An 18,232-nucleotide genomic window follows, 5' to 3' on the forward strand; every position below is an offset into this window, starting at 1 on the left:
CGCAATGTCTTCTCACGTTATTTCTTAAAGTGCGTATCACATTCAAAAATACGCATTAAACATAATTACACAACGTAATTAAATTATGAGCTACACTGACGGGTAAACTCCGTTACACTCGTGGCTTGTGCGCGCTATCTGCTTTAACAATCAAGAAATCTACATATTTATTGGTGAGTTTCTTATGATTCTTGTGTAATAGTTTAGAGAAAATGTGGGAGGTTATAAAGATTATAAAATGAATTCGTCTGGCTGAGGACAGGGTCCAATATCGAAACTTCGGCTCGCATAAAAGACAATGAAACCTCTAACCAGCTGAGTGAATATCAGTTTCTCAAAGACGACTTTACTCCGTGAAAATTAAACAACTGACAGTCACACAGTTTCAAAATAATCAAGATGGCTATGATATTACGTAATTGTTATCTGTCACAAATATATTTATAAATCAAAGTGATACCAATTTCAACTAAAACATTTTACTTATGTTAAAATGTGTACGAAAACGAAGTACTTTAATAATTAAAGGTTTAAACATGATATTTTATTACCATGACAACAACGGCCTGATGAGCTAACACAGAGGGCGAAGTTGTGAGAATAATCACATAGCAGAAATCCGTAAGCTAAATAAAGACTCTTAAGAGTTTACGAGCATGCGCTGGGCCAATGCCATTAACTGGGAGACATCAGATATATACATGTTAGCTAATAACAGTCACACGTTCGTAAGGTCTTGTCCAATTGCTGATTCCGTCGACTTTCTGTAATGAATTAAAACACGTGCGCTTTAAAATAATATTAAGTATACTTGCTGTTGAAGAATTCTCGATAGACTTACGTAGCATCAATGGGTCTGTCGACCGTGAAAAGACTGGTGGACCCGTTTAATCCGTACAGAATAATTGCTTATTACGCTTTAATTTTTGTGGTTCGAGCTGACGGAAATGTGAAAAATTCTATAGTGAAAACAGAACTGGAAGGACCGATCCAGGAGCTTCTGGGGAATATCATTGCAGCTGGTGAGAATGAACGTTTGCTTAGTGAGTTTTCAAGCGATGGGAGAGGCCGTGAAGCAGTTGTACTGCACCAAGGAAATGAGATGGAGATTATTCATCAACAACCTCAGGGACTGGTAGAATTACCTCTTCCTTCTGCGACCAAGGGTAAGTGGAGTTATCCACACGAAATAAAACATGATTTAATGTGTTGTTGGGTTAGTGATAAGCATAACCTTTTTAAACACGGTGGTAACTATAAAACCATATACTTTACCGTTCAATAGATCTGCAGATTGTCTACAGAGTGTACAGGGAGTTTTTCCATGAAAAACAGTAATTATTTGTTCTTAGAAATGTAAAAATGTTTTATTTTGTTTGGAGTATAAACTGAGTAGTTAAGTTATTTTTCAGATGAACTTCGTGCTTCATGGGTTTAGTATTTGAGGCTGGTACAGAAAGAGCTCAGAAGACTTTCTATTTCTGGTTTAGAAGTGTCCAGGAAAGTTTATTTAGAGGTAAATGCGGGAAAAATATGTGTTTCTATCTCGTTACAGAACAAAATTATAAAATATCAATAGCTAATACATAATTCGACAATATAGTGGAATTAAACTATTTTAGAACTTCAGTAACAAATCGAAAATGCTTTTACATAGCGACTGAGATAAGATTACACCTTGGGAATGGTAGCTATTATTTAGGTTAGAATATTTTTTTCTATTGTTTTCCATTTAAAATTTTATATAATAAAATATACAAAACTGTACTATTAACTATTGCCTGTTCTGTTGTGAATCTCGTTACTTCATTCACTGGGAAGGATAAAATTTAGAGATTCAGCCGAAGAGGTAGCTCTGACAATCCAACATCGATCATTTCAGTATCATAAATTTTGCCTCAGTCTGAAGCACTGTCACTTCATTTCGTTCTAATGGGGTCTAAGACGAACCGGACGTAGACGTCCTAGCTTTTTTCAAAAAATGTATTTACCAATTCGTGCAACCAAGTTAAGTTTAAACAGATTTTTATTAATATCTTTAAACAAATCTGCTAATTGTCTGTTTACAAACTCATAATAAAATAATCTCAATACGTTCTTATAATTCTAAAGATATTATTCAGTAATGTCCTGGCACAAAAACCTACCATCGATGTTGGCTCCTGACTTTTCGAACACTGGACACTGACAGTAGTCGCTGCTGACGATAATGTGCTAACATGTGTCAGTTTGTCATCAGTTGACATACCAGAGACACATAGCTCGTGTCTCATATTTTCGTTCTCCTTAAGAAGTGATACTTGTTCCTGTTAGATATTTATATAATAATCCTTGGCGTAAAAGCCCTCTGAGAGCCAAAGCCGACTAGCTGGCTGCTGGCCTCACGTTCACGATCATCCAACCAGATATAGGGTAACGTGTGGTCAGCACGACGAACCCCCGGCCATTGCTAGCTTTCCTGACCGGATTACGCTACTCATTGTAGCTCCCCAATTTCCTCACGATGCTGGGTTCTCACTGGTCGAAAGCTCATGAGAAAATTTCTTCTCCCCGAGACTCGAACCGGCGCGCATCACCGATCGGAAGCATGATGCCTCAGACTGCGCGGCTAAGGCGCGAGACAGATATTTATGTAGTGAACGAAAATGTGTACTTTCATTCTAAGATCGTGTCCTCTTAAACAACCAGATCACAGTGCAGAAACTGGCAGTCAGGAGTCCCTGCAAAATCAGTTCTGCACGTCGACTGGAGTCCCGGACAACGAAGGGCCTAGCAGCACTAGGACAAAGGACAGACGCTTCCAGAACGTGTTCAACTTCCTGCCTGTGTTGGCTCCAACGTCTGACCGGATAAGAAACGAGGCTTGCCGGAAGCATAGCAAAATCTTCGTGCATCAATTGAAGCTGTACAAGCTTTGGGCCTTGCAAAGTAAGTCAGGTAAAAGTTTGCAGGCCCCGGGATCGTCTATTAAAAATTGAATTGATCAACCGTCTGTCCCATCTACTAATCAAACAAATAGCCAACAATCTACCAAACACCTGACTGACCCCAAGTAACTCAGAAAATATTTGGCCAACATCCCGGGCGAACACGACATCAGGTAACTTCAGAAAACTGCCATTTTAGGATCTTCATACGTCATTCGAAAGACGCTGTCGTAAAATATACAGTCATCCCTCACAATAAAAATATATAATACATGTAACACATATTAAAAACAAAATGTATTTCGGAAATAGCTGCTGAACTATGTACTTCAGGGGCAAGGTTTGTCTCGGGTAAAGTAAAAAGTAAAGCTGTCCCACTATACGCCATATAGGCGCTTGGGGTGAGAGGAGGTATAGCTCCGCTCTTCCTTGACCTCGGCACTAGATGGGGGTGAGTGATCAGCATCACGCCCCGGCCGGCTTTACCCCCGGGAAAGGACCCCGGTACCCATTGGATAGGAAGCTGGGTGGGTCCCAGAGCCAGTCTGGACGCAGAGGCTAGAGGAAAAATCCTCTGCCCCCGTCGGGGATCGAACCCCGGTCGTCCAGCTATACTGACTGAGCTATCGGTTTGTCTCGGGTACATAGAAGTAAATACTCTATAAAGTGGTGAATATATGGGATAATAATAATAATAATAATAATAAATATCATTTTCACAGTACTGCCACCTTCAGGGAACCCTACAGTTAGGTGCGTGCATTAGCAGTTCTACGTTTTATTCCTTTAACAAAGTTGCATTCATGCTAGTGATTCTTGGAGTACATTGTGTCTGAACGAACCACTACACGAACTTTGAACCTATTTTAAAAGTTTGCGTCATTCTCTGTATGCAATATTGCGTCACCTGGCTGCCTACAACAGTTTCCGATTAATCCTTCTGCTAGTAATTCTATTAATAAACAACCAACTGACTCACCAGAACTTCGTCACAATTTAGCAGAGTGTTGCGGCCTGGGCTGTCTTGTTGGTAGCCCTGAATACATTTCATTTCGGTCTGAAAACATAAATAAAGACTTTGCCAGTTCATTTTCCTTGTGAACAGAAGCTACAAACACCTCCATTTATGAGAATACTCTCATTCATGTTAAAATGTTCAATAGTTATCAACAATATATAAGGTTATTAGGTGCGTGAAATGAGGATAAGACAGTAGGAACGTGTAGCATGAATATGAGAGACTGAAAGTTTGTACAAAAATTTATTTGGAAAATCTACAGAAAAAGGTTTCCTGGTAGAAGTAGGCAGAGAGAATAGGCTGTAATAGGATTCAAGTCAGGGACAACTGGAAAACTTTTCATTTATTTATTTATTTATGCTTTATTTAACGACACTGTAAACAGCTTCGATTATATAGTGTTGAATGATAGGTTGATAGTTAATAACGAGGAAGGTGTTACGGCCGAATCTAAGATGCTATCCCGGCATTTTCCTGGAGACAGGAATATCACGAAAGCCCCCAGTCTGTTTACACTATCTCCGGAACTAGATTTGAGCCCTGGAACTATTGAAAACAAAGCACGACTTCTGACAAACCAACGAAATGTTCTGAACGGCTTTTGAGAATACAACAATAAAACTTATGATTCCATAAAACCCAGGGATTTTTAGATTACATAAACAACTAGCAGCTTTTCAGGGCACTACTCCATGAACCTGATTAATCAATTTCTCATGAAAATGTAATTCCACAAAATACAGATTATTCTTAATTATTTTTGCCCAGAAGAATCACGTCTAAGACACGGAAGTATTTATTATAATTTATTCAACTGGCTTTTAAACAGGGGGTCTTGACAGCTAAGACGAATATAAAAGTAATCCTACCCCATCTCGTCGTAACAGCTGACCGACTGCAGCCGTTTCTAGTTCAGACTGCCATTCTAAAATCAAATCGAAATGGAAGGAATGTGATCACTTGGTTCCTTTTGACAGAGGTATTAATAAAACGTGGGGTGGATTTCAGCTACCCACTCACTGAAATCGAGTGTTTTAACCCTGAAGGGAGGTATTCATACAAATAATAATTACCTATGATAAAATACAGATATCATTGCGATTAGCAACGTCAGTCATAACAAACTGTACGTAATTTATTCTTCTTGAAAGAAAACCCTGTTTTGAAGATAAACTTGTCCAAGAACTGTCGATCGTAATTCGGATTAATGTCTGGTTCTTGGAAATTCCAAACATGAATTACGCCTCGAAGTCATTAACAGGCTGCCACAGGTTTAAATAATTCCGTATTGTAGAAATGACGTTCAGCTGGTAGACGGGGAAAATGGAAGGGAATTTCTATTCGTATAAACTGTTACAATAAGGCGCCATTTTTCTTTGTGTTTAAGACAGAAATAAAGTTGAGCAGACAAACACAGTACAAAAACTTAGGATGAGAAAAGTTGGCAGTGTGTAAATTAATATTATTTCGCCCGTTACCTAAAAATGCGACCAATTATGACAGGTGACTGAGTTACGGGACGTGGCCCTCCACATGGGTTTTACTGTATATGGTATTTTGTCTTTGTAAAATTTTGTGCTGAGTCAGACTTAGGGACTTGTTCCGTTTCTAACCTACTGAACAATTACACGTGACCTCTGCACCCATTCGCACGGTCTACTTAGACTCATTAATTAAATGCTGGTCTTCACTGTTTAAAGCAGTCAGTGCACTATCCTGCAATCAGTTTCTAAATTACAATTTGTGTGCTATTAAACACAAATGTGTTCATACGTTAAAAAAAATTTACGTAAAGAATATTAATTTTAGAAGAAAGTTTACACAAATACAGCTGAAAATTCGCTGTTACATCTGTCTCCATCCTGAAAAGATTTTAGTATATCAGATAATTAAAGAATTCCGCCTTGTCATCAAAACCTAAGGATCATTACCGTGGTTGAGTCATTTAAATTCATATCACAACATCTAACAATATTTCTTTAAAATCTATCTTAATATTATCCTCATCAACGTCATGACAGTGGATTACTCCATCATATTTATCAACCAGACTTTTGTATGTAGATCCCATCTATCCTATGCGTGCTACATGCTCCGCCGTCCCAGATTCTTTACGGAGTATATATATTAGACCAGTGGTATTCAACCTTGGGTACGCGTACCCCTGGGGGTACGCGAAGACATCTTAGGGGGTACGTGAAATTTAAAAAAATATATTAGTTTATGATAAACACTGAATAATAAGTAATGTAATTTATTTAATTTATTTTAGATGTAGATTATATACTATGTATAACTTGAATTATACACCAACAACTTTGGGGGTACGAAGTTGAAGAGAAATTATATCTGGGGGTACGCGAAGACATCTTAGGGGGTACGTGAAATTTAAAAAAAAATATTATTTTATGATAGACACTGAATAATAAGTAATGTAATTTATTTAATTTATTTTAGATGTAGATTATATACTATGTATAACTTGAATTATACACCAACAACTTTGGGGTACAAAGTTGAAGATAAATTATATCTGGGGGTACGCGAAGACATCTTAGGGGGTACGTGAAATTTAAAAAAAAATATATATTATTTTATGATAAACACTGAATAATCAGTAATGTAATTTATTTAATTTATTTTAGATGTAGATTATATACTATGTATAACTTGAATTATACACCAACAACTTTGGGGGTACGAAGTTGAAGAGAAATTATATCTGGGGGTACGCGAACAAAAAGGGTTGAATACCACTGGGTTAGACGATCGTAGTGCAGATGTTTTTAGCCTATTGTTACGTCCTCTCGCTTAAGTCCAGTTGTTGGCCTTTGGTTCTACTCTTAGAAGATTATATTTGGCATTAAGTGATAAATCGGCCGAGGAAAGATTTTGCATCGGTTGATCGTACGAATCGGGTTGCGTGATGGCGTAGTGACTGAGGAAAAACACGACTTGTACTTGTCCATAAGGAGTTTTTCGTTTACACCCAAAGCATAAAAATGCAGTCCCCTGTATTTCAAGCCATTATATGAGCAAAGCGCCTTACTGGCAATTATGTCCGTCTGTCGGTTGCTTCTATAATTCTAGAATAATTTCTAACAAATATTTTATTCTTCTTTAAGTGTATGATTCCTCAGCCAAATTGCCGTCCGGCATACTGAGGGGCAATGCGAACCAGTTGGGTGATTTTGACCAGTGTCTCGCGTTGACCGCAGACGATCTCTCGTCCAACATCGAAGGCAAATATTGTCTGGCTTCGGTGGACGTGCAGTCAACTACAATGGACAGCGATGACACCGTCAGCTTAGAGCAGGCTGTTCACCTTGTACAGTCTTACGGATTAATCAGAAGCACTTACAACGACGTAAGTTTTAGGCAGAACGTAACCTTCTCGCCTAGGAGAAGGTTGAATCTTATTTGGTCTTAAGAATATCGATTGAATTTCTGGCTTGTCTTCGTACTTTACAGCTTTCGTAATGATACTAAGGGGTAATTTTTGTATATCTAAGACATGAAGTATGGAATATGTTAAATATTTGATTGCTATAAATGTAACAATAATTTTAGACAAAATTAGCTTATGGTTGCATTCGAAAATTAATCTAAATTTGATAAAATTAGCATTATGAAAGTAATATGTACAGTCTACCACGTAAATAAGTATCATTTCTTGTCGTTCTGGTATTCAATGCAAAAACAGGATGTTAATTAAGAAAATGTTTCATACTTAAGTACTCAACTAACGCGGAATTTAAACGGTTGGCAATCCTGTTTCGTATCAATGAAGTTTGGAATCTGATATTTGGTTTGGTCGTTGACTACAAAAAGTAAAATGTTCTCTCTCTTTCATCATTTCAAGCAAAAGTTGGTATAGAAACAGAAAAATTGGTCCCGAATTCATCTTTCTTATGGCATCCTCCAAGTTTATACTATAATATAAACAATGCAGTTGAGAGAGCATTGTTAAACAGGAACACACGCAGATGAACTGTGAGAAATGCATACAAAATTTTCGTTCGAAAACCGTAAGGGGAGAGACCATTCTGAAAGACTTCGCTACAAAGAGTTATTTAATTATCCATCTACACCAAGGTCGCCTTTCTTACTGATGAATCTCTTCTCCTCGCTTTGTAAAATCATCGTCATCAGTGGTCCAAGACCCGAAAACAATGACATAACCATGTACCATATGCCCTTCTTCCAGCCAGGACACTTCATCCCACAGTTCACAACCATCAAGTGGGCGATGTGTGTTCCAGCCATCTGTTCGTCTGTAGACGTTGAGCAGACATTGGTACAAGCGCTCCAAGATTACAATGAAACGACCGGAGTCAGGTTTGATGTTCACGTAGACCCAGACATGTGTTACGTCAAAGAAGAGACGCGACACCCTCTGGGTACAGCTACCGTCTGCACGCTGTGAGTCTCGATCGAGCTACTACCCATTAATCCAAACATTTAAAATAGCTCCAAGTTGAGTCTATTATAAGATTACCAACGTAAGGTCAAAGTTGACGAGTACGAAAATTTTTACGCTGAACAATAATACACGTAAAATTTATCGAAGCACTATATTCTTAATCACAATGAAATATAACATTTATAAAACTTCTGTATACAGAAGAATTAAATGCGAAAACATCTCAAAAACTTCTGAAGCCAAATCCCTACCAAATACACCGACAGCCTAACTCCGCCATAACCCACCGTAGGTACCACACATTCAGCCAAACCACAACTTAATCACCACACTAACCTAACCTAATATCACTCATTCATAATATTAAATTATTGTGTTTATTTCAGGGCGTTCTTTGCAGTTGTGATCTGTTTAACAGCAATTGCTACGTTCAGAGATAGCAGACAGGGCACACAGCATCCACAAGAGCAAGGTACGAGAGTCTGAACTTAGTTTCCCTTTCAAATTAATCAACTGACCTTCGACAGCAAGTTAGAAGTAATAGCCATGTCACCTACGACATGACTCCCCGATGATGGCACCAGAAACTGTCTTCAAAACGCTGGAAATTCACTCTGTATTGGCATAGCTTACCACCGGAGAATATTTCACTGCATTCAGTGGCCGTGAAGCTTAAAATCTGATTTCTTTTTTCCTACGCAGGTCAGTTGGAGAGAGTTGTCATGGCCTTCTCGGTGCGAAAGAATGTCAACGAGTTGCTCGCCGATCTACCATCTGAGGGTGACATCAACTGCATCTACGGAGTTCGGGCTCTCTGTACCGTCCTGCTCTACCTCGCCCACAAAGTTATCACGTTTGCATTCAGCCCGTACTCCAACAGAGTTGTATTCACTGAGGTACCCGTAATATAAATATACAGGGTGATCCTGTTAATAGAGATCACAGACTTTCAGCAATAAATCCATTATGTATGCACGGATTATGATCAGATTTTGTGAGTACATACTTCAACTTTAGTAAATCTGTATATCCTGCGATAAACCGCTTAGAGCACTCAATACGGGAATAAACCCTTACATTAAACCGCGACAGCTTCCTTCCACTTCCAAATTTATTATTTGTTGTTTTAATTAGAAGCTATTTTATCTGAGTTACTCAAGCAGTCATTAAATAAGCCAAGAATTAATAATTAGAGACATAAATAAGAGAAAAGTTCATGTTTTAAATTGAATAAGACGTCTTCTTATTCATGTAGGTTACTAATAAATCCTGGGGAACAGTTTTTCGAGCGTCGCTGGTCTACACCGACTCCTTCCTGTTCTTGAGCGGGGTCCTGACGTCTTTCAACATGAGCAAGGAGATGGAGAGGAAGAAACACATAAACTGGACCAAGAAGTACTTGGCGAGATTCATTAGGTGAGTCCATCTGTACGCTTATTACTTTGCATCGCAGAATAAAACAGTGGGAAAGAGTTTTCATGTTTTCCAAATGCGTCCATTTTGATTCTTCGTGTTTATTTATTACAAGTGCATGTAAGTCGTATATGAACTAGCGAAGAGAATTTACAATTAATAATCGCGTGTGTTTTCTTATTATATTTAATTAAATATTTACCATATCGAAGAAAAGTATTTCAGACAGAAGTTGTAGGTAGTCGTTGAGAAAATTCCTGTATAATTTTGAATTTAATCTATTTAGTTTGTTTTTCACTGAACCGCTTTTCAGGAAAAAAAAATAGAATTGTTTCTTTCAGATGAGCGTAAAAACGTTATTCTGCATTTTGTCATGCAATCTAAAGAACCCCGTTTAATAAATTTCCTATGCTTCATTTTTTAAGGTAACAGAACTAACGTTAAATAAATACATGTAAGAAAGCTTATGAAGAAATAAAAGTGAAATAATTAAACGAATAAAAATAGAAGGAATAAATAAAGAAAGAAAGACACAGGCAATTTATAAATAAGAAAAAATAAATTGTGTCGTCCACAGCGGTCTTCTGGGTTATGACGTTGTGTACACTAGCAGTTTGGTACCAATATTTCGAAGGAACATAACGCCTTCATTTTCAGGGCTGAAATCAGAACCCAGAAGAACGCCACGGGCACCGTCACAGCTCCCAGTCGAGCGTGTGTCATTTAAAATTACATTTCTGGTCGTGGCTGTTTTACTTGAAGACTGACACCAGCGCTTGTAGCCGTGTTGCTGTTCTACGCGTACGTACTGGAGCATCTGGGAGCTGGGCCGCTGTGGCATTTGGTCGTCAAGAGGAACGCAGACCTCTGCAAGGAGAGCCTCTGGAGAAATATCATCTACATCCAGAACTTCTTTCCGTTTGAAAAGATGGTAAGCCATAATTAGTTCAAATGGAATTCTTATGAAAGGTCAATTTCAGAACGTACCATCGACTTGCAAATCATCATGAATTGTTAGAAATATTTCGAAATTATTTATATAGGAGCGTCACGTCATTGAGGAACTCTTCATAGGAAATGTATTCCCAACAATGTTTTTTCTTCGAGAAAGTTCAGAGTAGTGCTCAACATCAGTTTCATCAACTTCTGCAGTGGATTAGGCTCTCACCTGTTCCGGCGTCTCAAATCTCTTTCTAGTTCACCCCATATCTCGTCTTCCTTTCAGTTTATAATTCAAGACTTGTCTTCTGTCTTCCATTCAATTTCATACCATTATTCTGTTATTCTTCCATTTTTCTCATCATTTATTTTCTGATTTTCCGATGTTCGTCTTTTGTAACGTCATGTAGACTTGTAGATAGGCACCAGAATTTTGGAGGAACATACCATCTTTATCCTCAGGACTTCAAACCTGAAGATGGAATCAGTATTTTTATCCGAAACGTCGGTATCCACCTACAAGTTCACAAGGCACCACAAGCCAGAATACCAACATCGACATCTCAAACGATATGAGAACTTCATATCTCATTCACTTTTCTCGCCATTTATCGTTCTATACGAGATTCATGTAACGTAGAAAGACTTAATGTCGGTTCGACCACATCTCACACACATATCTTAAAACCTTTAGTAGTGTATTTGCCTTTGGGGTTAGCGGCAGGATCACAGAGCTAACAGTCACTGCATCTAATGCCACATAGTCGTAAGGAATGAGTGGAGCTGTACCTCCATTTACTGTCCCTGTTTCAGTGCGCAACTCACACCCATCAGTTGGCCCTCGACATGCAACTGTCACTTCTGTCGCCGCTACTAGTGACACTCCTGTGGCAGTGGCGTGTCTGCGGAGTGCTGGTGCTGTTATGCCTCCACGCCCTGTCTGCTTCTCTGCGTTACTTAGCAACACTCCAGCATCATCTGTCACTCGTCATCTTCCATGGCATGTCGTGAGTTTCAAAGTGGTTTGCTCGAAAAATTTTACATTTATGATTATGAGATGATAATGTTGCGTCATATTGTGTCATATTGTGATGATTGTAATTGTTTAATTTTAACCGTCTAATCACAATAAAATATTTTATTAAATATTAAAATATTATTACTACAATTAACATTTAATATTTAAAATATTTCGATAGAAAGAGCATCATTTTAATATATTTTAATATATTTTAAATATTAAATGTTAATTGTAATAATAATATTTTAATATTTAATAAAATATTTTATTGTGATTAGACGGTTAAAATTAAACAATTTATGATTATATTTAAATGTAAAAATCTAAACCCAGAACTGATATTACAAGTATCCCCGATAAAGGGTGACCAACTGCGACGCATTGAATTACCTTCAGATTTCGGAAGGAAATAGCTTTCTATATTTTCTCGCTTCAAATTTTTAACATTTTTAGGTGATAAGATTCGCAGAATATAAAACACTCATAATTAACTTATATATATTTTTATACGCGTGTGGGGGGGGGTGGAAATGTAGGCTAAATCAGGGGTTCTCACTCTTTTTCACTGGCGTACCACTAACCCAATGCGTTCAGGGGAAAACTGTTTTTTATATTAATACTATATTTTGATTTTCTTACTTAGTTCACATAAAATTCAACATTTCCTCGCGTACCACCAGTGGTATGCGTACCATAGGTTGAGAAACGCTGGGCTAAATCTTACAGAGTCGATAAATTTCCCTTTCAGGTGTGCTGAGAGAGATTGTGTATGTTGTCTAAGGTCCAGAGAAATAGGAATCACTTTGTAACAATAGTATTTGTCTGTTTTCAGTGTGACACAGTTGTATCAAACTGCAAACCTCAGTTACAGCCAATCAATCCACAGAGCGACTCCGTACCTGCTGGGAGTTTCCTTGGGGTTCCTACTGCATAAGACTGACAAACACGTTCACGTCCCGAAGGTAAGTGTTCTCTTAGTGCAGACGTTGGGGGTAAATTATAAAAATTTCTTCATAAGGGAGAATTTGTAAAAAGCTTCAAAAACTTTCTAATTCCACGGAGTAAATTCGTTCTTGAAGACTTGACACAGCAGCATGTCAGCTAGTCAAGAGGTTCCCCGAATTTTATAAAACCCCCGAAGTCCATTAGCAAGTTCGTGTTCACAAAAGAGAGCTACAGGTCCTTGTCCAGAACAGGAAAATTAAGTCCATCTTATTTTAATATTATCCTCTTATATGAGTCTAGTCCTGTCGAGTGGACTCTTCATTTAAACATTCTACCCAAAATGTACACATTTCTCATTACTCGTATTAGTGCAACATACCAGACCCACCTCATATTCCCTGGTTTTATCATCGTAACAGATGCTGACGAAGAGTTAAAATTGTAATAATATTTTTATTCGTTTATACCATAAAAAATTATTCTATGAAAACAGATTACATCTACTCGCTCCACAATTAACATACTTTAAATTAAACATCATACTTACACTTCTTCACGAAAAACAATACAGCATACGTCACACAGAACTTATTTCATTAAAACTATTCTACTCGAATTTTTGTTGAAGTCACGTGACGCTAAAGAGCCTCACTAAAACGTACATCATCAAACAATGAACGGAACATTTTTTTCAATATTGATGAATTTATACATCATCTGTCAAATACGTAAAGTGTGATAGCGCGTTCTCTATGACGTCCTCGCCCATTTAACATCTCGTATTTTGAACATGGTTTATACTACCGCAAACAAACAAAATTATCCTTTAATATCTCATAGCATAGACAATACTAGCACGCCTTGGAACTATTTGTTTCAGACAGCTGTTTGGGCAGGCTGGTTACTGGCCATCTACTTTGCGTACCTCTCCCTGCTTTCACCGTCTAATCTCGGGCTAAGAGACTACGAATATGATGTTCACTATGCATCAACATATGCAGCTTTTTCGCCTATCATCTGGTCACTAGCTCTTTCGTGGCTTGTGTGGGCGTGTTTTACGGGTTACGGAGGTAAGTTCAAGAACAAATTATAAGGTATTCAATGTGGTTTCAGCCCCTCTAATTGTCATCTGTATGTGCCCAACATCTGTGGAAAATATTCGCCCAAAAATGTTTCGATATTATTGTCAGTTACTCATAAGTATGCAGTGATAACTTTATAATATAGAAAGTTGAAGTACAATTAAGAATCGTTTTAATAAAAAGTAGATCAAGTGGAGAACCGCATAAACCAGTTAACTTATTTTTAAATATAATTCTAAAACGTTAAGGGACATATTTATTTGTTGATTGATTGGTTTAGAAGAGATTGTATATCAGATTAATTTTTGCCCCTTAAAATCACAAATATTTTTCCAGCGTGGATTGATTGATTTGTTTAATTATAAGTGTAAACATCGAATATTTTCTTAAACAGCGTTAACCCGTTGATATTAACGGTGAAGTGTGGTGTTTTCTTAGCGGTAAGGACTAAATTTCAAAAAAAAAAAAACAGAAGTTAAAAACGTTCTACTCTCCCTGTCTCTCTTGAAAACGTATCTTTATATTTTTTTTGAAAATAGAAAGTCGCAAGACGTAGTAAAACAATATAAAACAATTCTCTTTTGCTACAGGTTACCTGAATACGTTCCTTTGCTGTAAAGGTCTGGTGATATTCAGTCGAATATCGTACGCTGTGTATCTCACACAATTCGCTGTTTTTTTCTACAATGTTGGCAGCATCAGAGCCTCCGGGGAATTCAGCGTGTTAAGAGGAGTGAGTGGTAAAAATATTATTTTCTAATTTGACTATTTAATATATTTCTAAATAAATTATATTAAAATATATTGACGTGTTTCTTAATAATGATCATTGCTTCAGATCCCAAAGGGCCCAAGGAGCCCCGAATCTAGTTACCATTAATGTGACGGTCAGATTTGTATCTGCAAAACTCAAAACGCGATCAAACGGCAGTTTTCAACCTAAATAATTATTTCATCCGATCAATGTGATTTATCATTTTATTATTATTATCACAAGTCAGGATGAATAAATTTTCTCATATCTGCATTGATGTTTGCGTGTTAAAAAATTTCGGTAACTTTCTAAGGCTCCTCTCAAAAAAGAAAGGTTTCGCTCTATATTAATTCCTTTCGTCAATGGATCATTCAACAGATCATGACAATCATCGTTATTCAGTCACAAAGTTTCGATCGATCGTCAAGACTGAATGATTACTACTCCTTTGTATTCCATGTATCGCGGGTTAACGTTTTTCCCAGAGACCGGCTATCCACATTGAAGTTCTTCGTGATTTTTCTTAGTCCCTCCAAGAAGAATCCTGGATACATTAAATCAGGCAACGACTCCTTCCTTACATATCCCATCTAATTCACTGTTCATTAGTCATTCTATCATTCGACGCTGTATAGTCTGAGCTACTGTCAGCGTCGTTAAATAAACCATAAACCAAATCAGGTATATTTCTGTTTCTTACGGCGGCGAGTATAAAGATAGACCGAAGTTTCAGAGGTATTTATTTCCCAAAATCGGCGACTCATCGCCCTGATGATGGAGTCTGTAAGCATCTGCGAAACCTCGGTCAATTTTTATCAGACTACACGGCATAACATCCCATTTCAATTGTGTTTTACTTGGCTCAAAGGATTGACATAACATTTTATATCTGAAAATAAACTGAGCCGGTATAATCAAAGCTATAATATGATCTACTTAATATGACTTATTTTTCTTACTTAAGGTTGACGTGGTAGAAGTACTGACGGTTGTTGTGGTTTCCGTTGCACTGACTCTCCTTTTTGATTTACCAATGCAGCACATTAAAGCAGTTCTTATGGGCGTTGGTAAGCCACGTAGCATATGAGCACGATTAACTAACCCAAGTATGCCTAACTACCATGAACGTGTGTGCAAAATATTTTAATTCTCTTTCTATCGGAAAAAATTAAAACGACATTAATTTACTAATATGTGAGCAAAGACCAGTGGAAAATTAATATATTATTACTATTATTACTATATTTTAATTTTATAAATGTTTGTCTTTATCAGTTAATTCGTGTTGTGTATTATTACCTTGAATGAGCTTTCATTGACCTCCATATTTTTGCAGTTTCGTATTCACGGGCGACGCAACGATTAGATATTTTACGTAATGCACTCTTGCAATGTAAAAATCTCTTGGAAGTACATAGATAAGCTTGTAGCTCCTTTCAAATTCTGATTTGCTGGATTTTTGTAAAATGTTTGAACCGAAGATAATTTCTCCGACTGAGAGCGAATTTTTTTTTCCCATGAGCTTACATCTACTAAATCTCTTTAAATATTCACCAATTTGAAAGAATAACCCTCAAATAAAAGTTATTGCTTACGGTGGTTCAGAAACCTCAACAAAATTCCGATGAAGATATCATTTAATTCTAAAAAAATATATTTTTATGAAAGAATTTAAAATTTCTTTTGTGGGGTTCTACGTTCATAGATGTCACACTTTATCCTTAGAGGTCCTCAAACTTAATTCAAATTTTTAAATATATTTTCGCATTGTAACTGAGTCCTTCCAACTACTAATAATTTCCTCGCTTTGAAATCTTTACAGAAGAGAGGTAATTATATGTTGCACTGAGTGATAATAAGTAGACAGACAACGGTGCAAATTTAACATAATTTTCACTGTTATTTCAGATAAGAGACGTTCCAAACTGACTTGAAGAGCATTACGCTTTGAAGACAATAAAATTGTAATCAAGTACAATGCAACGTGAATTCCAATGGTAATTGAGGTTGCTGTGGGATAGTGTTTTTGTGTTTCTGCTGTTTTATGACTGCATTCTACATCCAAGACTCTGTGGTTCAGAAAACACATTCTGTTGACGCATTCTTAGAAATCAGTGATGTAAATATAAATAAATATATATATATATATATATAATAATTTTCATGTTTATATCGTCATATTATAGTAAATTGTACTAACCTGTCTTATATTTTCTTAATTATTCTTAATGTGATGTTTAACTGTGACAATAAAATCACACATGATCACCAGCTTGTAATATAATATTAATAATAATTTAATTCGTAGAAACAAATTTTGTGGGTACGATCTGTTCACCACATGCAGGGAATCACGTTTACTGCGTTGTCCTATAGGCCAACTTAACTTCAGCGGACTGACAATACAGGTTTATTAACTCTCTAGCAGCAATGACTTTGTTTACAGAACGAAACGCTATCATAACGAACGATCCAAAAAAATGTATACGATTTTAACGCAGGTCACAAATAGCCACCTAGAAAAAGAAACTTTTGTGTTGTTAGATTTATATATATATATTTCAATCTGTCAGTCTGTAAAAATTCTAGATTCGCAGATGACAGCTATTCGGTTAATTAATACGAGTACGTTAATCGGTTGAAACGAGCGTACTTTGTGATAAGAAATATAGATTAATTTATTATTAACCTAGATGTATTAACAAACCACGTTGGAGATTATTCACCGAGATACTAATTTCTTATTATTAAATTTTAAAAAATTCACATTACATTCATTGTGTTTTACCACGTAAATTTCCGAATCGAACGCCGTTATGAGTAAATAACGAATAGTTTCTTGTTAATTTACAATTTACAAAGTCTTAGAAGTCGTAAAACCTTAAACATTTACTACTCTTCTGTGTCCAGAAATTGGAAATACCACATGTCTCCCCCGCCCCAAACCTCACCCGTAAAGTCGGACGGGCATTTCATCTTTCTAAAGTTGATGATTCTTCATGGTTTTAAGATTTCTAAAACTTTTTCAAGCGCAGACATTAGACACACAGAAAGTAGCCTCTTAGACTCGCCTGATATCGGATATGTACATTCGTTGTCTTTAAATTAACAGTTGAACTACAAAGCCAGTATCGTCTGCCATTTTCTCATACAGATAGACTGTATTAATGTTCCAAAACTTTATATTTATAATCATCATAATTATATTCAATTCATTTTATGTTGGTAATGATTTTAATAACAAACATTAGAAATGATTCAATTCAATTCTTTATTATTTGTGTGCTGTATCAACAGCCAGATGGCCAATTACAGATACAGCACAGAGATGAGCTCATGAACACAATAAAAGCATAAAAGATAAAACAAGCAATATATAAAATACATTGATACGGAAAAAATAAATACACAAAAAAAAATTACTACTAAATATATTAGGATATTTGTAAAAATAACATGAATCAATTAAGTAAATTATACTATTATAAAATGTGAATAATAAATATAATGCTTGTATAGGAATTTTATACTCAACGTGTGTTTCAGGAATTCATATTTACTAGTCTGTCTCGTTTTGGGTCAATAGTTAGTGTGTAATGTAAGTTGACTGGTTTTTAACCAATGGCATGAAGCCACATGACGTCACTTCTAGAATTTTTTTAAAAAAATTCGTAGCCCCCGAAAGAGAAGGGCTGCTATTGCTGGAAAGA

The 18,232-nt window shown here is 36.5% G+C and overlaps 1 protein-coding gene across 3 annotated transcripts; it reads left to right on the plus strand.

Moving 5' to 3' along the window:
- The first annotated feature begins 700 nt into the window (after positions 1–700).
- Positions 701–16,668, plus strand: LOC110828263 (nose resistant to fluoxetine protein 6). 3 transcript variants are annotated; one of them, XM_087345692.1, is made up of 14 exons: positions 702–1,166; positions 2,689–2,928; positions 7,071–7,312; positions 8,153–8,367; positions 8,755–8,840; positions 9,071–9,264; positions 9,624–9,784; positions 10,544–10,712; positions 11,534–11,727; positions 12,574–12,703; positions 13,567–13,756; positions 14,359–14,501; positions 15,487–15,589; positions 16,431–16,668. In XM_087345692.1, exons 1-14 carry the CDS (start codon positions 851–853, stop codon positions 16,454–16,456), a joined length of 2,409 nt encoding a protein of 802 aa, XP_087201818.1. In that variant the 5' UTR covers positions 702–850; the 3' UTR covers positions 16,457–16,668. The 3 variants fall into 3 exon arrangements, 2 of the variants coding, with proteins under 2 accessions (XP_087201818.1, XP_087201821.1); XM_087345695.1 differs by lacking the exon at positions 16,431–16,668 and having other exon boundaries at positions 14,359–14,508; XR_015534317.1 differs by lacking the exons at positions 15,487–15,589; positions 16,431–16,668 and having other exon boundaries at positions 701–1,166; positions 13,571–13,756; positions 14,359–14,499.
- The last annotated feature ends 1,564 nt before the right edge of the window (positions 16,669–18,232 follow it).

Source organism: Zootermopsis nevadensis, unplaced genomic scaffold (assembly GCF_977971745.1).
Source record: "Zootermopsis nevadensis isolate Lab colony 2312 unplaced genomic scaffold, Znev_1.0 Znev_ptg000001l, whole genome shotgun sequence".
NCBI classification, from domain to species: Eukaryota; Metazoa; Arthropoda; class Insecta; order Blattodea; family Termopsidae; genus Zootermopsis; species Zootermopsis nevadensis.

What these genes read in the sequence shown, in the direction of transcription:
- LOC110828263 (XM_087345692.1), top strand. Translation starts at nt 851, where the DNA reads ATGGGTCTGTCGACCGTGAAAAGACTGGTGGACCCGTTTAATCCGTAC. An exon ending in GTGTTTTACGGGTTACGGAG is followed by an intron (nt 13,757 to 14,358) that starts GTAAGTTCAAGA and finishes CTTTTGCTACAG; the next exon opens with GTTACCTGAATACGTTCCTT. An exon ending in AGCAGTTCTTATGGGCGTTG is followed by an intron (nt 15,590 to 16,430) that starts GTAAGCCACGTA and finishes CTGTTATTTCAG; the next exon opens with ATAAGAGACGTTCCAAACTG.